The following is a 16,733-nucleotide window of genomic DNA, read 5'->3' on the forward strand; positions in this document are numbered from 1 at the left end:
CCCCAGTTGAAGATACTGTTGACAAGTGACCTCCCCAAGTCATATCTTCACACTTCCTAAAAATGAAATAATTATTTTAAAATGTAAAGAAAAGACCGAGACTTCCCTGGTGGTCCAGTCATTGAGAATCTGCCTTCCAGTGCAAAGGATGTGGGTTTTATCCCTGGGAACGAAGATCCCACATGCCTCAGGGCGACAAAGAGCCTGCAGGCTCTAACGAGGCGTCAGCACAGCCAAAAATAAAAATAAGTAAATTTTAAAGAAAAGACCAACTTTAAAAATGTTAACTATTATTTTAATTGTTTTAAAAATTGAACTGATTTTCATAAACTATATTGTTTTTAAAAAGATACCTAAAAGAGAACCTTTTAAAGCAGAGTATGCATAACTGTCAGATTAAGTAAACTTTTTTGAAAGAAAAATTATACCAAATTGATTCTAAAAAGTGTTGCATAAAAGAAACGTTTCAGTAACAGCCCCTTAACTATCTGTACTCTGTAGTCAGAAAACTTATGATTTTGCCATATTTCTTTTTCAGTTATATATTCTCAAATATTTTCATAGTAAATAGCACCCTTTTTCTCTTTTTTTAATACTTTTTAGCTCCAGGCTTGTGACAGTCAAGCAATAAATTACCACAAAAACTCATTACATGGAGAAAATGGGTATTGTCAGAAAATAAAACGTATGAAAATGGATCTGAACCCAATGGTGTCAATTTTAGATCATGTTTGTTTCCTATAACTTTACTATTGTAAGTTTCTCCAGGATAGATGAATAAGGAACAAATCTTCAACTAAACGTATAGACTATGGGCAATGGAAGATTAAATTTTTTTTGGCTGGAGTGTTAGTTTCGAATTACCCATTATTGTTACCTTGGGGTTTTTATATATGTCTCACCCACCATGCTATTACCAATTAAACTTAAAAGGAAATTGCAATTATTTGTAATGCTTCAGGAAAGATAACATTTTAATAACACAGAAACCAAAAAAAAAACTCTAATTAAAAGTGAAATTATAAAGCATGTCAGAGCTTTAAAGTGTTCCTAAATACAGTGTTTGGAGAAATTTAGGTCATTTTAACAATTGAGAGTTTCTTTAAATCAGTGAGCTTTGGACCAGCTAAATGTTTCTAAATAGTTTTGATTTTTTAAAATCTTAATTGTCTTGTTTTGAAATGTCAGCAATAAGGAAAACCAACCCATGGGGAAAATGAATTATTAATTTAAATAAATAAAAGTTAATATTATTATATTTTATTCAGAATTATTGACATTAGAAATAAACTCTTTTAAACCATATTCTCTCTTTAAGTTATAATAAAAAGTTTTAATAAGTACATTTTAAATACTAGATATAGTCTTTGATGAGACATAACAGGGTCCTAACAGAGAACAAAATAAATTTATCCGATTTTTTATTATTTTATTAGTTTAGAGGATTACAATGTCCTTTTTCATTAATTGCCTTAACAAATATCTAAACTGTATTTTCTCAGTGTGCTCAAGGGTATAATACCCTTCATTTCTCCTCAATTTGGTAAAGGTAAACATTGGCAATTGTTAAGAGGAAATAAGAGGTAAAAAGCTGAAATCTGAATATTAGCGTTTTGAATTTTGGCTCATTGCCAAAGAAACCAATAATAAATTTACATAAAATTCTATGCCATAATTTTTCTCCTCATTAATGGTATACACTATATTCAAACATCTTTTGAGTCTTTTTAATACAATTTTGTTTTCATTTTCATGGATGGGATAAATATTTCCACTGAGAGTGAGGCCATGGCTCTATGCATGTGTGTAAAAGCCCAGGGAGCATGTTTGTGTAGAAAATGCACAATTTGAATTTTCAGAAGCTTCCCTTTTCCAAGGGCTTCCATTCAAATGACTACAGAGCAAATGTTGAAGTTGTCATTGCTGTCCCTTTGATTTTTATGAAATTAGAAATAAATTCTTCACTTAGCTTCCTGAATTTTGACCATGAAAACATGAACCGTCTTCTGCCCTTAGTCTTAACCAATATATCAATGCCTGACATATAGGCAACAGTAAAGAAACAGGATGATCTGTTGTCTTCTCAAAATAAAATTATATTTATAATTTAGTTACACATATTTATCACAGTTTTTCTTTTAACCTACTAGGATAGATGATCAGATGTTATTTACATCATCTGTATTACTCTGACCTTACATCAGACAAATTGGACAAATACATTTTTGGATTAAAATAAAGAGAGAATATGGCCTTAAGAAAACTGTGGGATTTAGTATTTTCAAACGAGTTTCTTTCTCCCTAATCCCCTGTCTCTCACTGAATGCTCTGATTCCCACATGGGTCACTAATATAGGGAGAAATGGTAAGACTGATGTCAAATTGCTTTTTCTTCATGTGCATGCTGTGTGCCAAGGGCAGTTTAACCCATGTAAATAGAGCGGCCATGCTTTTGCAGAACTGCTTCCCTCTGCATTGCTCTGAAAGCATGTAAATTAAAAGGTAGTCAGATCTTCAGCACACTGCCTGCCATGTGCCTGGTGACTAAATACCACCTCATCACATCCATAAGGCTAAAGGTTTCATCATACTCATGGAAAACTGAAATTTTACCTCTTCCTTTTGGCATTTGCACATTCATTTCTGTATTCTTTGCCAGGATTTCTGCCAGTTGATTGCAATTGAAAACAAAAGAAACTGAAACACCTATCATTCTAGAAAAGAATTCTTTTTCTGTTTGTTTTTGTTTGTTTGTTGTTTTATTTTGTTGTTCCTCTTGATTAACTCAGCTCTGTGGCTATCACTTTCAGTGGCCCTGGGCTTTGGGGTGGGCCATTTTTTGACATGGTGCCTCGGCTCTCCAGGGAATGATGACGCACCAAATGAGTCATTTAGTAGCCGGAACCTTGGGAATTGCTCTGTTCTGTGACTGATGCTAGATTTTGGTACAGTAGCAATCATAATGAGGAAGAGGCCATGACTGTGGCTTGGGCAGCGATCCTGAAATACTGGGAAATTGTTTCTAATCTTGTGTATTTTCCCATTAACTCTGAGGGTGGGTGACCAACTTCACCTTCCCAAAAGATGAACCCAGAGTCTGTATATATGTGTACACAGACAGCACATAGACACATATATACATGTGCAGATTCAGAACCCAGCAGTCTCAGGCTAGTCAAGCAATTGGTTGTAAACAAAGTATAAATTTATTTCATCTTTCTTTTCTAGTCTCTCCACGCTACAAACATCGTTTTCTTGGTTTCATGCAGTAACTATGTTTGTAATGGTTCTATAGAGAGCTTTTTTTTTTTTTTACTTTTTTTTTTTCTTGTTGCTTAAGCTTGCTAAGAGATAGTGTTTTGCTCATATCTATGTCATATCTGCTGGACACACTCTTCTTTTGTAGGATCTGACGGCATTGGCCAAAGAATTAAGAGAACTTCGGATTGAAGAAACAAACCGCCCACTGAAGAAGGTAACAGATTACTCCTCCTCCAGTGAGGAGTCAGAAAGCAGTGATGAAGAGGAGGAAGATGGAGAGAGTGAGACCCAGGACGGGACGGTGGCTGTCAGCGACATACCCAGACTGATGTAAGAGACCTGCTTTTTCATTGTAGGCCAGGAGGAGTTAGGTTTCCAAAACAAGAAGACAAGAAATGTGAAATATGGGTCTCTGGCAGGATCAGTTGACTTTGGGGATTCACATGCTTTTTAGAGCATTGTTCTACATTCACCCCTTCTCCCTAGATATAGTAACTTAGAATATGTAGTGTTTCAAGGATTGCATATACTTTATTAGGCTGTTGTGAGGCTGACTGTCCCTTGTCTGATGCTCTGTTGGTGCTTGTCATCTCAGGGCAAATGATATTGATAGTCAGACCCTAAAACTGAAGAGCGAAATTATAGGCAATAACATTTCGAGGTTAACATTGATAACATGAGTCATATATTTCACCATCACCACCACCACGAAGGTGGGTGGAATGCAGGAGGCAGCATGGGTTAACATCCCAGCAAAAGCCTACAGTGAAACTTCCAAGAGTTTGACTTAAATACACTCCAGTTGGGATTTTCTACTTCATCTTCTCCATTGTCTCTTTTATGTGATCCTTTTTGCTGTCTGACTTCACCACATACACTCTTCTTTTATAGATATCTATAGCTACCTAGCTTTCCCTTAGTATTTGCAGTCTTTCCTTCTTCTCGTTTCTTTTTTTAGTGAAGAGGGACTCCCTTTTTCTCACTGGAATGGATCCTTTTACAAAAGAACCCTTCCCCTTCCCCTTAACTTGCCCAGTTCAAACAATCATTTATACAAGCACACTCACATACGTCTCTTGTTTCCTCCCTCAAATAAACACAAGACGCCCAGCTCGGGTTTGCTATAACTTTGATAAAGAGCGGTGCTAACTTTTCCACCTTCATTCCTCTTCGTTTCCATTTCTTTGGCTCAGCTACTACATTGATCATCACACCACATTTATTCCCTGTAGAGAAGATGCCATTTCAGGTCACAGATAACTGTCCTGTTCAGCAGAGACTGGAGAGACAGGGCCAACTAGTCTGCTGGAAATGTCATCCATTGATTAACAATCCTGACGTACAAGCAGTTCTGAAAGACAAATCCAATTATCGTAGCTGAAAAATCCATACTTGTTATTTTACTGCTGATTACCCCATTATTGACAGACATAAGTATGCTAAAATATGACATTTGGAAACAGATTACTTTAAATTGCTTTTTTAATAGCAAATAAAATTGTTCTAGAGGCAAAATCACTAATCCAGAACGTTCCTGCAAAATATGCTGGTCCTTTCAGTTTTTGTCTTGACTCAGCATTGATTCATTCTTCTACCAGATGTTTTGAATTCCCTTTCAGCACTGCACACACAACTCTGAGGGTGGATTTAAGATTGATAAGACGTCCACTATGTTAGACCCCATACTTTGAGATATTCAAAGTATTGAGAGGGCTTTGAGACATTCAAGAAGCGTGTACATGAATTCTGCTTTCCAAAAGTTTACGTTCTAGTTGGGGCTTTCCTGGTAGCTCAGACAGTTAAGAATCCACCTGCAATGCAGGAGACCCAGGTTCAGTCCCTAGGTTGGAAAGATCCCCTGGAGAAGAGAATGGCTACCCACTCAAGTATTCTTGCCTGGAGAATCCCATGGACAAAGGAGCCTGGTGGGCTACAGTCCATGTGGTCACAAAGAGTAGGCGAGAGACATAATTATACATGGAAAACTTCAGAGTAGTATAAATAGTTGGAAGAATAACCAAGGACCACCTTGGTAGAGATTGGGTTTTTAAGCCTCCTGTCATATTTTGTAAGGCTGTTAATGGTGTTTATCCTCATATCTCTAGAGGCAAACCCATCTCTTTGTGGGTAGAAACACCCATCTTTCTAAAATTGCCTAGATGTACCCTGCTGTGCTATGCCTCCTCTGCTATCTGCATACTCTTGTCACTTTAGAGATTACCTATCAGAGCCTAGTCCATGAGGCAGAGCCCATGCTCTCATCCGTGTTGCACGGTGTCTTCTATGTATACCTGCCACTTCATGGAGTGCAGGATACACATTGCTGGGCTGAACTGAAATTGTATATCCTGGCTTTAAAGCATTTATAGCCTAATCCAGAGGAAAGACGTGTACACAAATAACTATCATCAAGGAGGAAAGGAAAACGCAGTGATATTAGGACCCCAGGCAGGATGCTTGGGCAGAGGCCGAGCGGGAGAGTTGAAGTAAAGGCACAGAAAGTTAAGTTTGGTGGAAATACAGCTGGTGTAAAGGGGAAAGGTCTGGACTAGTGAAGCCAGACCAAGAAGTGTGCACTTGGTCATGTAGCCAGCAGGGAACCATGGAAGGTGTCCTGAGCTGGGGAGTGATGTTGGTGGTGCCATGTTTGACAGAAATCGTTTCACCAAGGTGATTTGGAAAAACAGACTAGATACTGGTAAAGGCATTTAGAGAATTTATTATTGTATTCCTCAGAAGTAATAAATAGGCTATCATTGAATGCTTGTAGTGAAGGTAAAACTTAATGGGGCTTTTGAAGAATTGGTAAATTTTAGGCAAATTGACACAATTGTCCATTAAAGAACACTTAAAATAGTTAACTATATGTGAAACACACTTAGAGAAAAAACAGGATACAGATGTGTGTATGTGTATTTTATTTGCTAAATATAGACATTTTCTTGAATATAAAATATATACACTGTGTTCTCCTGTAGAATGAATAGTTGTATGTTTAAAAAACTTCTTACTATTAAAAAATCCATTGTTTCTTTAGGAGTAAGACATTTCTGAGGTAGACTGCTTCTCACATTCTTATCACTTTTATTTTCTACTCTTAAGATAAACCTTCACATTTCATACTGTGTATTTTTGGAGCAAAAAATTAAAATCTATTGCAACACAATTCACTACCATGAAGTGTACACTAAAGAGCTTTTCAGAAATGGAGCCCCACCATTTGAACAAGCAGCTGTAGATACTGATGTGCAAAACAGTGACTTCTATATACAATATTGACTTCATATTAGTAGTGTGTGATGTAACCTATAAGACTGCACATAACAAAGACTGTGTTCCATAACTAACCAACTGCACTATTTCCCAGTGCCTCAAGCCTAGAAAAATAATGAGTGAGGGGAAATTGTAATAGCAGTTACCTCCAGACTAAGCTGGGCTTCCCAGGTGGTACTAGTGGTGAAGAACCTGCCTACCAGTGCAGGAGACATAAGAGACATGGGTTCGATCCCTAGGTCAGGAAGATCCCCTGGAGGAGGGCAAGGCAACCTACTCCAGTATTCTTGCCACAATAACCCCGTGGACAGAGGAACCTGGTGGGCTACAGTCCATGGGGATCACAAAAGAGTTGGACATGACTGAAGCAACTTAGTAAGCACACATACACTGGATTATACTACTGTAAGGGATTCTCATATATATGCCCAGTTTTATGATGTTGTTGCTATTTAGTCACTTAGTCGTGTCCAACTCTTTTGCAACCCCATGGACTGTAGCCCACCAGGCTCCTCTGTCCATGGGATTTCCCAGGCAAGTAGGTTGCCATTTCCTTTTCCAGGAGATCTTCCCGATCCAGGGATCAAACCCAAGTCTCCTTCATTAGCAGGCAAATTCTCTACCACTGAGCCACCAGGAAAGCCAGTTTTGTGGTGAGCACTCACTATTTTTATAATCAGGAAAATAATAAAAGCATTATAAGCTAGGAAGGAAAGAATGATAGCCATGTTAGCTGATTGGCATCAGCCCAAGCAAGCCGAAGAGACAGCCATTTATATCAGCATCTTCCCTTGTGGCTCAGCTGGTAGAGAAGCCACCTGCAATGCGGGAGACCTGGGTTTGATCCCTGGGTTGGGAAGATCCCCTGAAGAAGGGAAATGGTACCCACTCCAGTATTCTGGCCTGGAGAATTCCATGAACTGTATAGTCCATAGGGTCACAAAGAGTTGGACACGACGGAGCGATTTTTCACTTTCACTTTCGCTTTCACTCAGGTACCATTTCATGCTTTAGATGTACATGTGGAGTGCAGTCTTCATCATTAGGACCATCTGTGTCTGTCATAGCCCTTGAGTTTTGTACAGTCTCATAAAATGCAGTCTGGACAATGAAAGCCACATGTCTCATGTCCCCTCTTTCCCATCCTCACTAGAAAGCCGTGGATCTGGTCCCATTCACCCCCCGGGCTATTGTTGTGCCCTGCCCCCAGCCCACCTGCCATCCTCTCTGCCTTCCTGTCCAGTGCTGAGGCTCTGGACTGTTGTAGAAGCGTGACTGTGGATGTGCTGTCTGCCTAACGCCTTACAACAAAGAGTTCTTTGCACTCCTGGGGCCATGACACAGCATATGCTGCAGCCAAACTGACCTTCTTGTTTCCAAATGCCTTGCACTTCCCCAGTGTTGCGCCTCTTCTTGGAATGACCACATTCTCACATCCTGCCTTGCTTTGGAATATTTGCATCATGTTTTTATGCTCTTCCAGATGCTAATCTCTTTAGTTTCAGGATTGTGTCTTCTTCAGCTTTTATATCTACTACCCAGTGCCAAACTGAGGGCCTTTCATGTAGCAGGTGTTTGATAAATGTATATTGAAATTGAATTAAATCAATACCTGCAGGAACACTTTGACAAATCCAATTAGAGGAAATTATTGTTCTAGACATGTGGCCTAATTACAGTAAATTTTCTATAGTTTTCCTTCTAATTAGTTGATGTGTTTTATTTTTTACAGTCTTTATAGAAATTCAGACAACTGCTTGTTCCTACCCAGACTCTATATCAGAAAAATAATTGTTAGAACAGAGGATCTTTTTTTAACTGTAAGCTGTTATAGTTGTTTGAGCCTCGGTGTTTTTAAACCATTGCTTTTTAAAATTATTTTATTAATAGTAAAGTATTTTTAGAACAATTTTTGATTTATAGAAAAATTAAGAAAATAGTAGGTGTCCATGTTATTCCTCTAGCCTCCCACCCTTCTCCCACGCAGTTTTCCATTGTCCCTATCATTAACATTGTAGCAGTTTATGTAGAGTGAAGCAGAGTACTGGGGATCAGTAGCATCTTAGGAGGAACTTATGAAGAGATCAGACATTAAATGAATGTCAAAGAGATCATTCATTAAATGAATGAATGAATTTCTAAGGGGTTGATAAAGACTGACGTGGCAGAGTTGGGAGCTTGGAGCAATAATAGAAATGTACAGGGACAGAATTTAAAGGACAGCCGGGGGTGGGGGTAAGAAGGACAGAAGGAAGTGACTGACAGTGACAGACACAGCAAGAAGTCTTCTACGATTTAAAAATGTTTTCAGTCCCTGAAACATGAACTACAGGCTGCACTTTGCCTTTTAAAAATTAATGTAGAGAGAGGCGCTTTGGAGCACACAGAAATTTATGTGAATTTTCATCATCAAAAGCCATGATCTTATATCAGACTATATGTTAACAGAAAAATTAATGGTGTGGACCATTAATACAAGACACACTGAATGAGCAGATGTATACAGAAATTGACAATACAGCAGACATATCCTGCACAATAGAACAGCCGTTTTAAGAGGAATTGATCACCATTTTAGAAGACTGACTAAGGAGGAAATATTGGCATCCTTTAGTTTATAAGGAATAGTACTAGTAGAACTAATGTAGAATAAAATTTAAAACAGCCCAAACTGATCAACATTAAAGTTTATCATTAAATGAAGCAGTCCTGGCTCATAAAATCAACCCAGGAAGAAATAGTCACCGAAAAATATTCCATGAGATGTAAAACCGACAGTGGTTAACACTCTACACTGTGAAATTTGCTATTGATTGAAAATTGACAGATAAATCTTAATAAAATTTTCATCTTTAAACTGTTCCAGGAAAAATTGGACCTGTTAGAAGTAGTGACCACAGAAGCTTTGGAAAGATTATGCAGACAAAGAAGCTGATTGGTGTATCATATCTTTGCCATAATATCTGCATAGAAAAGAGTTGGAACCAGTGATGGCAATTTTACTAAAATTATGATGAAAATGCAAAAATTGGGGAAGAGTTTAACTGAGATATGTAAAAAATTAAGTAAGGAATTGTCTTACTGGAAAGAGCCCTAGGAAATACTTTTTTCATGAAAATTCATCCATATTGAGATATTTCTGATTAAAATGTTTGGACTTCCCTGGTGGCTCAGATGATAAAGCGTCTGCCTACAATGCGGGAGACCGGGGTTCAATCCCTGGGTTGGGAACACCTCCTGGAGAAGGAAATCGCAACCCCCTCTAGTATTCTTGCCTAGAAAATCCCATGGACGGAGGAGCCTGGTAGACTACAGTCCATGGGGTCGCAAAGAGTTGGACACAACTGAGTTCACTTTCACTTTTCAGAATCAGAACATCAGAATAAAGAAGATAAGTGGAGGCAAAATATCCTTAATATTTGAACTCAGGTGGGACTCTAATGGTGATGGAGAACTTGGTTGTATGGTGTCAAGCTGGTGGTGGCCACCAGGCCAGTCTAGCATCTGACTGTGGCAAAGGATGCATTAGTGACAAAGGAAAGTGCCTCCCTTCCTAGGAAGCTTTGGCTCTTGATAAATGCTTAATTTACTGACTTACTTGTCTTATATCATCTTGTCCCAAAAAAGAATTTAAAGGTGCTAAGAAAAAATACAAGATAAAACAGATTTTCAAATAAATGAGTAAAGAAATCATAGTTATGCGAATTATTCTGATATACCAATCTAGCAATATACCAGGAATTCATTACATCAATTTCTTTTTCCGTATCTCTGTAACACTATTAATAGCTCCTTCCTGGGAGTGAAATATTAAAAATACTTCTTTGAAATTTCTTCCCAAACACATTAATTCTAACCCATACCTAGATGTATTTAATTCAGAATTCAGCCTCAGTATAAAAGAGAGTTAGCTGCACAGTAGGGTCACAATAGGTCCAGCATTGAAAATTGAAGTCCTGCAGGTGCCCACATCACCTGTCTTGTCCTCGGTTTCCCACAGGGCTTTGGTCTGTGCCAGGGGCCACAGCAAGCATCAGTGTCTGCTCTCAGAGCATATGTCAAGATCCGATTCCCTTCTTCCACTGTATCTTAAATAGAAGGGCAAGAAACAAACTGAAATAAATATACCACAGTGTAAGGTGATTACAGAGATTTTTAAAAGTACTGGATGCTCTTGAGTTAAACAGCCTCATTAATGGATGCCTGGTACACCAGAATGCTCTTCATAGATATTTATTCTCTATAAAAAAGTGTAAATCCTACTTATCAAATGATTATTTTTATACTCCTATGCTGTGCTAAGTTCTGTGCTGGATACTGGGTATTTAGGGATGAGCAAAAAGTCAAGAATTCTGCCCTCACAAGCATCTTTTCTAATGAGAAAAAAGAAAATTGGAAGAGTCAGAAAGATCTAGAATTGCAAATCATGATGAGGACTATTAAAAAGGATGCAGAGCAAGAAGAGGAGCTGGTGGGATAAGATGTGGATGGCTGGTGAGAGACATCTTCTCCGGGAAAATATCGGTTAAGACGAAATCAGATGGATGATAGGGAACCAGCCACGCGGGGTAGAAGAGAGCTTTCCAGGTAGAGGAGACAGCATGTACAAAATTTAGGGCGTCCGCTGGTCAGAGAGGAGTAGGGAGGACTGGTAGATCTTGCAGAGCCCAGTTACTTACGCTGGCTAACAGGCAGAGAGGAGGACCATTAGGAGGAAGACAAGGGACACTGGAAGTGGGACCCCAGTTCAAGCATCCTTGCAGTATTAAAGATTAAAGTGGAATGTACTTGAGGCCACTGAGCTGTACACTTAAATTTTATGTTATATCTACTTTACTACAATAAAATATATCACCGTGGGTAGGAAACAGATGTTCCCCAAGCATTTGTTTGTTCAGTTGCTAAATCATGTCCGACTCTTTGCGACCCCAGGAACTGCAGCACGCCAGGCCTCCCTGTCCTTCACCATCTCCTGGAGTTTGCTCAAACTCATGTCCATTGAGTCAGTGATGCCATCCAGCCACCTCATCTCTGTCATCCCCTTCTCCTCCTGCCTTCAATCTTTCCCAGCCTCAAGGTCTTTTCCAATGAGTTGACTCTTCACATCAGGTAGCCAAAGCATTAGAGCTTCAGCATCAGTCCTTCCAATGAATATTCAGGGTTGATTTCCTTTAAGATTGACTGGTTTGATCTCCTTGCTGTCCAAGGGACTCTCAAGCATACACTGTCATGAATACTGTTCCCTCCTATTTCAGACCCACAGGAGCCCCCGGGAGCGCTGAACAGTACAATGTGGGAATGGTCGGCACACACGGGCTGGAGACCTCTCACGCAGATACTTTCGGCAGCAGTATTTCAAGAGAAGGAACCTTGATGATAAGAGAAGTAAGTTGGTATAAAAACTGTATAGAAGTATATTTCTTAATTGGTTTTTATATTAGAACTTTCACAGAGGATGCTTACAGCATGTATTTTATGGAATGAAGGGTGGGGGAGGGAGAAGGGCCCATGTTTCTAAATGGTTGAGTAATTTTAATTGTCCACCTTCTTTCCCACATCCTTCCGAGCTTTTGCAGTGTGACTTAATCACATTAGTCCAGATTCTTCAGTGGAAGCTATGCAAATTGGAATATAGCATTTGGAAACCCAGATGTTTCCTAGCACAGGAAAACAGAAACGAATGGTTATTCAGATAGCATCAGTGGCCTTGCTGTGCCTCCTTCATCCCACTCCAGGTTTTATCCTTGTGCATTTTATGTAGAAAATGCTCTCTGGTTCCAAAAATGGTGATATCATCTTATCCAGTTAAATGAAGACTTATCCAGACTGTTAAGCTGTCCTGGTGAAAGAACAAAGAAATAACCAGATGTACGTTAAAAAAAAAAAAAAAAAAAAAGCACCTTATCATTTTGAGTAATTTTGCTTTTTTAAACTCTAGGAGCATCATTTTGGAGGGGCGGGGGTCACACATTTCCTTTCACCTGCCCCTCCAGCGTGCAGTGCTTCCCCATTGTATCTGTGCTGACCAGAAAGGCCTGGGCATGTTAGGATCCATCTTTTCTCATTTTTCACTCCATCATCACTGTGTGAGTTTATCAGCAGGTCTTTTCTTAGAAGGAAATTAGTGGCTGGTGACGCTGCGCAAAGTTACTTGACCTCTCCCTACAGCCGTTTTGTCATCTATAAAATTTCATAATTAATAGTAAATGACTCACAAGATGATTGGGAGGATTCAATGAGCTAATTGCCTCAGTTCAGTTCAGTCGCTCAGTCATGTCCAACTCTTTGCGGCCCTATGAATCACAGCACGCCAGGCCTCCGTGTCCATCATCAACTCTGGGAGTTCACTCAAACTCATGTCTATCAAGTCAGTGATGCCATCCAGCCATCTCATCCTCTGTCGTCCCCTTCTCCTCCTCCCCCTAATCCCTCCCAGCATCAGGGTCTTTTCCAAGGAGTCAACTCTTCGCATGAGGTGGCCAAAGTATTGGAGTTTCGGCTTCAGCATCAGTCCTCCCAATGAACACCCAGGACTGATCTCTTTCAGAATGGACTGGTTGGATCTCCTTGCAGTCCAAGGGACTCTCAAGAGTCTTCTCCAACACCACAGTTCAAAAGCAACAATTCTTCGGCGCTCAGCTTTCTTCACAGTCCAACTCTCACATCCATACATGACCACTGGAAAAACCATAGCCTTGACTAGACAGACCTTGTTGGCAAAGTAATATCTCTGCTTTTCAGTATGCTATCTAGGTTGGTCACAACTTTCCTTCCAAGGAGTAAGCGTCTTTTAATTTCATGGCTGCAGTCACCATCTGCACTGATTTTGGAGCCCCCAAAAATAAAGTCTGACACTGTTTCCATTGTTTCCCATCTATTTGCCATAAAGTGATGGGGCCGGATGCCATGATCTTAGTTTCCTGAATGTTGAGCTTTAAGCCAACTTTGTCACTCTCCTCTGTCACTCTCATCAAGAGGCTTTTTAGTTCCTCTTCACTTTCTGCCATAAGGGTGGTGTCATCTCCATATCTGAGGTTATTGATATTTCTCCTGGCAATCTTGATTCCAGCTTGTACTTCTTCCAGCCCAGCGTTTCTCATGATGTACTCTGCACAGAAGTTAAATAAGGAGGGTGACAATATACAGCCTTGATGTACTCCTTTTCCTATTTGGAACCAGTCTGTTGTTCCATGTCCAGTTCTAACTGTTTCTTCCTGACCTGCATATAGGTTTCACAAGAGGCAGATCAGGTGGTCTGGTATTCCCATCTCTTTCAGAATTTTCCACAGTTTCTTATGATCCACACAGTCAAAGGCTTTGGCATAGTCAATAAAGCAGAAATAGATGCTTTTCTGGAACTCTCTTGGCTTTTTCGATGATCCAGCGAATGTTGGCAATTTGATCTCTGGTTCCTCTGCCTTTTCTAAAACTAGCTTGAACATCAGGAGTTCACGGTTCACATATTGCTGAAGCCTGGCTTGGAGAATTTTGAGCATTACTAGCATGTGAGATGAGTGCAATTGTGCGGTAGTTTGAGCATTCTTTGGCATTGCCTTTCTTTGGGATTGGAATGAAAACTGACCTTTTCCAGTCCTGTGGCCACTGCTGAGTTTTCCACATTTGCTGGCATATTGAGTGCAGCACTTTCACAGCATCATCATTCCTCCCCATGGAAAAGAAATGCAAAAAAGCAAAATGGCTGTCTGGGGAGGCCTTACAAATAGCTGTGAAAAGAAGAGAAGCGAAAAGCAAAGGAGAAAGGGAAAGATATAAGCATCTGAATGCAGAGTTCCAAAGAATAGCAAGAAGAGATAAGAAAGCCTTCCTCAGCAATCAATGCAAAGAAATAGAAGAAAACAACAGAATGGGAAACACTAGAGATCACTTCAAGAAAATTAGAGATACCAAGGGAACATTTCATGCAAAGATGGGCTCGATAAAGGACAGACATGGTATGGACCTAACAGAAGCAGAAGATATTAAGAAGAGGTGGCAAGAATACACAGAAGAATTGTACAAAAAAGAGCTTCATGACCCAGATAATCACGATGGTGTGATCACTCACCTAGAGCCAGACATCCTGGAATGTGAAGTCAAGCTAATTGCCTAGAAGCATCCAATAAATGTTACCTGTTTTATTTCAGTTTCTCCACAGCATCAGGCTCTCCTTTTACTTGCTATCACTTCCCACTCTTCCTTTCTGAAACATAAACATATATCATCTGTCATTCCCCTTCCTTAGCCAGGACTGATTAGAAAACACTAACCGCAAGCTTTGCTCTCCAAAAAGGCAAAGGGCATCTCATTTTTGTAAGAAAGAAAGGAACTGTAGTTTTAGGATGAATAAGGCCTTTGAAATAATGATGAGCAGTAAAGCTATAACTGGAAGACTAGTTCACAAAGCAGAGTTCTAGAATTTCATTTTATGGCCTTGCTGAATATTTCAAGTAGACTTTAAAGAGCCCTTTCACGGAAGCCTGGAATGAAAAATGGACTTGGCTGCTGAAGTTGACATTGTGTCGTGCTGGCATATAAATCTCCCTGCGTGGTAAATGGATAATTTCAGTGGAAGTGTAGAGGGCTTCTCTCACTAGACCCCGTCACCGGGGAAAACATAAGGGGAAATGTTCTGGCATGAGTTACTCTCTGACTCCAAATTAAAGGACTCCAATTTCTAATGTGGTTCCAGATTTGCTGGAACCTTTAGGACAAAGTCAATACCTTGACATGGTTATTTGGAGCCACATTTTGAGCTCAGTCACCAATCAAATGACTCCGTAATATTTAAAGCATTCCAACACTATGACCGCAGCCAGTCACCTTGAAAATTGTGTTCACCAATGTTGTATATAAGTTGATCTATTGAGAACCCTATAATTTTTTTTGTCCTCTTGATTTCTAAATTCTACTCTTTCCAAACACAGGCTTTTAAAATAACAACCTGAGTTGAAATCCATTTAAAATGTGTGTATTAAAAAGATAAATACAAATTAAAGTGTGACCGAGAGAATAAGAAAGTAGAAACTCTTAATGGTTCAGTTCCATAAGATGAACGTCAAGGAGAATCACTCAACTCAGACTTCCCTAGTGGTCTAGTGGTTAAGAATCCACCTGTCAATGTGGGGGACACAGGTTCAATCCCTGGTCTGGGAAGACCCCACATGCCACGGAGCAACTAAGCCCATGTGCCACAACTACTGAGTCTATGCTCTAGAGCCCTTGAGCTGAAACTACTGAGCCCAGATGCTCTAGAGCCCATGCTCTGCAGCAAGAGAAGCCACTGCAATGAGAAGCCTGCATATCTCAAGTAGAGAGTAGGCCCCATTCTCCGTAACTAGAAAAAACACTGCACAGCACAGAAGACCCAGCAAGTTCTAAAAAAACTAACTAGTGTTTACCAGTAGGGAGAGGAGAGAGGGGCAAATTATTGGATATAAAATAAGCTCGAGGATATATTGTACAACATGGGTAATATAGCCAATATTTTGTAATAACTGTAAATGGAAAGTAGTCTTTAAAATTAAATAAAATGTTAAAAGAAAAAAAAAAATAATTTTTTTTTAAGAGAATCACTCAGCTCATCCTTCTCATAGGAGTGGACGAAATGGTTCTATAGGGATGCCCTGGCTCCCCTTTCCATGGTCCTGTTGGAGACACAAATCCCCCTTGTAGCACACACTGCTGCCTTGCAGGTCTACCTTTCCCTCGCCTACAACCCCATAGGACCTTTCTTTACTCACTCTCTAGAACACCACCACACCATCTATCATCTGCCACTTTGTCCACAGGGGACCAACTGCTGAGCTATTCTTATTCACAGCCCACTCTTCACCCCAAAGACCCCTGGGGCCTGGCTCAGCTTCCCTTCCTCCTAGAAGCCTCTTCATGGGCCTCTGTCCACAGCACCTTCCTCATTACCCAGCTAGTATCTCTCCAAGGTCTGTTCATGCCCTGAACCAGGATACTGGCTTACCCATGAAACTGTTTGGGTTATAAGTAATAGGGAAAAAAAAAAAAAGAATCCACTTACAACAGCTCAAGAAAACAAGGCAGGGGACTTCCCTGCGGGTCCAGTAGCTAAGACTCTGCACTCCCAGTGCAGGGGGTCCAGGTTTGATCCCTGGTCAGGGAGCTAGATCCCATGTGCCCCAAGTAAGAGTTTGCATACCACAGCGAAAAATCCCGAGTGCTGCAACTAA

The 16,733-nt window shown here is 39.9% G+C and overlaps 1 protein-coding gene across 9 annotated transcripts in view; it reads left to right on the forward strand.

Annotated features, from left to right (window-relative positions):
- The window catches only part of TNIK (TRAF2 and NCK interacting kinase), a 400,335-nt gene that overhangs the window by 356,970 nt on the left and 26,632 nt on the right, over positions 1–16,733 (forward strand). For all 9 annotated transcript variants that reach the window (XM_025284476.3, XM_025284780.3, XM_025284525.3 and 6 more), the window contains 2 exons: positions 3,407–3,591; positions 11,790–11,919. In XM_025284476.3, coding sequence (XP_025140261.1) covers positions 3,407–3,591; positions 11,790–11,919 — 315 coding nt within the window. The remainder of the gene's footprint in view (positions 1–3,406; positions 3,592–11,789; positions 11,920–16,733) is intronic.

The sequence above is a fragment of the Bubalus bubalis genome, chromosome 1 (genome assembly GCF_019923935.1).
Source record: "Bubalus bubalis isolate 160015118507 breed Murrah chromosome 1, NDDB_SH_1, whole genome shotgun sequence".
Taxonomy (NCBI): Eukaryota; Metazoa; Chordata; class Mammalia; order Artiodactyla; family Bovidae; genus Bubalus; species Bubalus bubalis.